This window comes from Lactuca virosa, chromosome 5, assembly GCF_052849685.1.
Source record: "Lactuca virosa cultivar CGN04683 chromosome 5, Lactuca_virosa_CGN04683_v6, whole genome shotgun sequence".
Taxonomy (NCBI): Eukaryota; Viridiplantae; Streptophyta; class Magnoliopsida; order Asterales; family Asteraceae; genus Lactuca; species Lactuca virosa.
In genome coordinates, this window is record NC_136430.1 from 413,984,710 (window position 1) to 413,990,527 (window position 5,818).

The following is a 5,818-nucleotide window of genomic DNA, read 5'->3' on the forward strand; positions in this document are numbered from 1 at the left end:
ATAATGCTTGTATCTCGATTCACCATAGACAAACTATTTTTCCCATAAAGCCACTTGAAGAACCATATCTTCTATGCGATAAATAAAAAAACCAACACAGCTGCATAAATTGCAACAACCTAAAGTTCTTGAACCTCAATAACAACGTGACTTCTTTGGGGACTTTCATCAAACACCTTGTGTATAGTTAAGAACTTCACCTCATTACAAAGTTATTAGTAAAGGGATCCAAAATCAATACATAAACCCAAACAAGGACAATACAATAAAATAAAATTTAGATGAACTTACTTTTTAAGAATTCGGCTTCGAAAAAAAAAAAAAAAAAAAAAACACTTAAGAGTAGAGTTTAATTGGATTCTGAAAAAAAAAATCGAATATACCACTTGAAGAATAACATTATTATTAATAATATATAACAGAAACCTTCATCGGTATTCAACTAATAACTCCTTTATTACAACAATGTCACCCATCATAACAATATAAATGGTCACTAAACTTCAATCTGGATACACCACTTATACATCTCCTCTTGAGGCACAGGAATCACAAATGTTAATAATCCAGTTTCATGGTCATAACTGAACTCCGTGTTCAACCCATCCACACTGCACCTGAGAGGCAGTTGAGATGAGTAGGCTCCGAATCGGCCACATCCTCGCACTTTAAGCGACACCGTGGCAGTCACTGGTCGCGTTTCACTTAAAGGAGTGGAACTGTCGCTAAACACTCGAGATTCTGAAGCTAAATGGACTTCAAATTCGTCAACTGCACCACTGCTATTGAACATATCGAGCAATCCGATAGGTGCTACTGAAATGTTCTCTGATATTTCCTGTTAAAATAAATTTAACAAGATTAGTTTGTTTTCTTTTGTTCTTTTCATATAATGAGGTCCTTGGGTTAAAGTTAAATTAAAAGAGGCTAACCTCTAGAGGGCAGAAATGAAATAGTTCGTATTCAAGAACCTTGAGTGTTACAGGCAACGAGACGCCTTTTGGTAACCGAATTACCTCCCCTGCAATACAAATATCAGTGTCAGTGTCAGTGCCTCAGAGACACAGTACCTGTTATGTCATATTCTTGGTGATATACAAAGTTTGAAAGGGTGAGGCACCTGATCTTTGACAATACACGATGGTTTCCCCATGCCAATCCGGACCTGCTACTTGAGTTAGGGCATCCACATCAGCGGATTGCACAGAACCCGTAAGAATGCCGGGAGATGCATCATGGATTCGAGTTTTCTTCTCGATTTTACACCAACCGGCACCCTGGCAGTTGAATACACCCACCACGCCCGTGCACTTATTCACATTCCAAATCTTAAGCAGGCTGCATAAATTTTGTTTTTTCTTATTAAGACATTGTACTTTAAAATTCTACTCAATTATCACAGTATCACCTTTTTATATGGATGCGATCGCTATAACAGTGTAGATTTTTCAAAAAAAAATTAAAAAGGAAAAAATGATAATTAAATGTTTGTAATAAACAAGGAAGACCTTATTCCATCTCTAGCCGGATCAGCAAAAAGACAGTCAAGTGTGGGTCTTCCAGGCAGTTGAGCACGAAGCACTGATCCATCCGGGAGAACCAATTTCCTTAACAGATCAAAGTTGTGGTTGCCAGGCTTGTCACTAATAAAATTAATTTCAATTAGTTTACAGATTTTCCATTTTCATGAAATAAGATCAACAAAAATAGAAACATAAACAAATACCTAACATAGATGGCACATCCACCAATAGATCGAGCAGCAGCATGATAATCAGCAGCCGGATGAAGACTCTGAAAGTTTCATATTCATAATTAGATACAAATTTCCCTTTTACCACGTTTTCTAACTTATCATGAGTCAGTATGTTAATGCTTACATGGAACATGTCCCAATCAGGCTGCATAAATTCGCCAAGAAACAATGTATTATACGCGACAGAAGAAATATGAATGGTGTGAGACGCAGGGTCATGAGGGTAGAAATCATCCGAGGCTCTGATAATTGCGGTTTGTTTAGCACTATAAAGCCCATCGGTATTATGACACATACACGCAATACATCCATTATCTTCAAAATTCTTTGCAATCGAAGCTTCAAGAGCCTGAACATAACTTCTAGTAATGGAAACTCTCCCACCATATCCAGCCCCGAGTGTTTCAATTATATTTTGAACATCAACTTTAACTCCATCAACTCCACATGAAGCAAGGTAAGCGTGAAGCTCATTATAGAAGTTGAAAACTTTTCTAGGGTGAACTAGACCCAAGCCATGGACAGCAAGGCTGTCCATGACAATGTCTGGTTGGTTTCCTTTTACACCCGGGGATTGAATCGGGTATGCCAGAGTTGGGTCGTAATGTTCCATTCCGGCTACGGTTGGATTTACACCACCCCAGTAGCCTGCTAAAGCATGCCAGACGTATACGTATTTAACATTATGATGTTCTTTTGCTTCGTCTACCACGTGCTTTAAGCCTGGGGGGTGATCGTCTTTCTTCTTTTGAAATTTCTCGTTCTCTTTGATTCCTGTTAGTCTGTTTGCAAACCTGCGAAATTGATTGAAAAAAATTTAGTAGAATTAACAAAAGAAAGAAGAGTTATTATAGTAATAACGTAAAGATATTCCTTACTGTGCTCCTTCTTGGACAACGATGTTGGGGTCCTTGTTTTCGTTACCAATTTGCTGCCAACCATCGTCTATGATGAGGAAGCGGGGTGGAGTCCCTCCTGATGATAAACTGCAATAGTAACCAAGAAAACTTCATTGCGTTTTGGTGAATCTTTGAGACCATTTTCCCAACATTCTGTTTCTAGAAATGGTATCAGTATTTCGGATTGAAGTTAGTTTTTTAAATTACCTTTTGAGGCCTTCTTCAACACCCTCTGCAGTGACATCGGTGTAGAAAGCATCCCATGTGCACCAACCAAACCAGTCGATAAATTCGGGTAACTGTTATAGATTTATATCAACCAACAAAAGTCAGACAAATGAGTAAATAAGATGTGATTCTTATGACATTCTAGGGAGGTTTCTTACCTTTTTCTTCTCCCGATGATGAAATGTTTGCATATGGTTCTCAACAGCCCTGTTCCACAATCAGATTTGAATTCGAAGTTAAACCATAGGCCTTTTTAAGTTACAAAGACCATAGTAATATAGTAACAACAATAGATTAGAAAAACAAGTTGGCAAGTCCACTTACTTTAAAGCCTGTGTGATGACCTCAAAAGGGTTTGTTCCAGCATTCATGTAGACAAGGCTGAGCCCTTGATTGGTTTCAACTGCATGATCCCCTGAGTAAAAAGAACAAAACAAAAATTAGTTTCTTTAAAAGGATTATTATATTCTTCATGCACACAGTTAATGTACTAACCACTCTCGAGGCAAATCTCTAGTTCATTCTTATCATTCCCTTGAAGAACAGCTCTGAACTGGCCTTCCAAAAGAGGAAGGAATACGGTATAGATTGTGGGACTATTGTCATTGTTGTCTTTGCTTTCAACAAGCATAAATTGAGTCTCTAGAGGAATATCTTTTCCACATGTTCCCATTCGCTGAGTCATCCACCATAGCTTGAAACGGAAACAACACATAAACCGAAGATCCCTGATACAAATCAAACAAAATTGTTTAAGATTGAAATCTTGGAAATGCATGATGATTAAATGATGAACAGAATCTGGAACTTACTCTAGGACTCCAACAGGAAACACATGGAGACTTTTGGTATTTGAAGATGTTGCACCAATGAATGCACCTGTTACAAGTCCTGACCCTGTTCCTGGGGTCAGCACGATGTTTTCTGGTACGTTTTTAAGTACGGTTTTCCCATGGACTACAAGGTTTGCACCATCAATGGAGATCTTTGGTGTAATTGTCATCTTTACAAACGGTGTCTGATGAGAAACTACAGATATAATGAACAACGACCATTAAAAAAATAATTAATGCTGAGAAGAAAGGGAAAGTGAGAAACAACCAAACAAAAAAAATATTATAATCAAGTGCTTACCATCTCTTTAACGCTTTAGATTAAAATAAGACGAAAATATGTTAACTAGCTTTAACTTTTAACCACCCTAAAAACTTACCATAATTATTGCTTACCTGTCCTTTTTGTGAAATATAAAGTTTTTACAATGATTAATTATTATATTTGAATAAATTTTTGTATAGTTTTTTTTATTTGTGGAAATAATAAAAACAATAAAATATCTAAGATTTAAAACCAACGTGGTCACATAATAAATTATTAATTTTCATTTATTTAAAATAGTAATGTCAATTAATGTTATTTTTAGAAAAATATGACTTACACTTAAAATTGATAAATTATATAAGGGAACTTTATACTATAATATATGACTAAACATAAAATAAAATTTTAACTTTTTTTTTTAACTTTTGAAAACTAATTTGAAAGATTTTGGAACATGATTTTTTATTAAATAAATATTCAGTAGCAGGAATTGTCAATATCTTCATGGTTGCGTCCACAAAAAGGATAACCAAAAAAACAAAACGTAAACAGGGAAAAAAACAATAATAATAATCCTGTCTTTTCCTTCTGATTTTTTCCTTTTTTGGAAATAAAAAGAAACACAAAAAATTGGCACAGAGGGTCGATAGCGTCACATAGTTCTGGAGGATAATAATAATAATAATAATAATAATAATAATAATAATAACAACGAAGACAATCCAGCTTAAAAAGGGGAAGAAAGTTCAAAACTTCAAATGCACAATAATTATCCTAAACGTTTTGCACAAAAACACACATAAACAAACCTAAATTAAATCATCAAGCACTACGAGCCAAATGAGTTCCACAGAAAACCATTACAAGATCTAGAAAATAATTTAAGCTCTAATGAAATCGTAATTGTCAACATAACAACTCACCTTTCTGTCAAAATGAAGAATACCTGATTCCGCTGTCGCTTCTCGAATTAATCTCTTCGATTACAACGAAGCCCTCCGCTTTCGATTCTCAACCGATCAGCTCAGAAGAAGTGCACTCCAGATATGAAAATGCGAGCTTCCAAGAGAAATTTGGGAGGAGAAGCAACGAGAAATGCTCAGCAGAAAACTGGTTTATTTATTTCAAAATGGAACAAGTTTAAACTTGAAATAGAAAGAGGGCGGGGGAAGGGTTTATATACCTGTGAAGCGATTAACAGTCGAACAAGTCGGCTGTATCTTCGAACGAGATCATGACACGTGTCGGAAGCAAGTTGGCTGATTAGATAACAACAATTTTACCCTGGTTTCTTTTTCTTTCCCTAGAGGCTAGAATGGATATTTTGGGATGATAAGCATGTGAACCGGTCTAACAAGTTGTAACTTTTATGAGATGAACATGAACATGAACATGATATCTGTTATTATATGATTATTTCTTTTGTCTTACGGGATACGGAAGGAAATGTAGAAGATGGGATAATTGAAATTGAATAAAAATGTAATAAATTAGGAGATGCATACCCGTTTGTTGCTACATAGGAAAATTCAAGTGCGCGATACTGCGAAATTTTGTCTATATAATATACAATATATAATTTAGAGTATGATTAGAGTTGTAAAAATATAAAATAAATTGGAAAAATATATTTTATAAAAATAATAAGTTGTAAAATATATTAAAAAAAACAAAATTATTTAATGAAAATTAAGGAAAAGAAATCAAATTTTCTGTAAAACTAAAAAATAAAAATAAAAATAAATAAAAAGGAAAAGAAGGATGGAACAAAATTTGTAAAAGAAAATAAACTAAAAAGTTGGGTTAATGTAATAAAAAATAAAACTTTGGCAAA

At 34.7% G+C, this 5,818-nt stretch overlaps 1 protein-coding gene across 2 annotated transcripts; it reads right to left on the minus strand.

The window, feature by feature from the left end:
• Positions 1-380: 380 nt before the first annotated feature.
• Positions 381-5,134, minus strand: SIP2 (seed imbibition 2). Of its 2 annotated transcripts, none has more exons than XM_079048231.1 (13): positions 4,931-5,134; positions 3,696-3,912; positions 3,379-3,611; positions 3,208-3,298; positions 3,042-3,090; positions 2,863-2,954; positions 2,635-2,742; positions 1,881-2,550; positions 1,727-1,794; positions 1,509-1,643; positions 1,121-1,338; positions 933-1,021; positions 381-838 (listed from the first exon to the last, which is right to left on the minus strand). In XM_079048231.1, exons 2-13 carry the CDS (start codon positions 3,884-3,886, stop codon positions 497-499), a joined length of 2,286 nt encoding a protein of 761 aa, XP_078904357.1. In that variant the 5' UTR covers positions 3,887-3,912; positions 4,931-5,134; the 3' UTR covers positions 381-496. The 2 variants fall into 2 exon arrangements, with proteins under 2 accessions (XP_078904357.1, XP_078904356.1); XM_079048230.1 differs by having other exon boundaries at positions 4,908-5,134.
• Between the last annotated feature and the right edge of the window lie 684 nt (positions 5,135-5,818).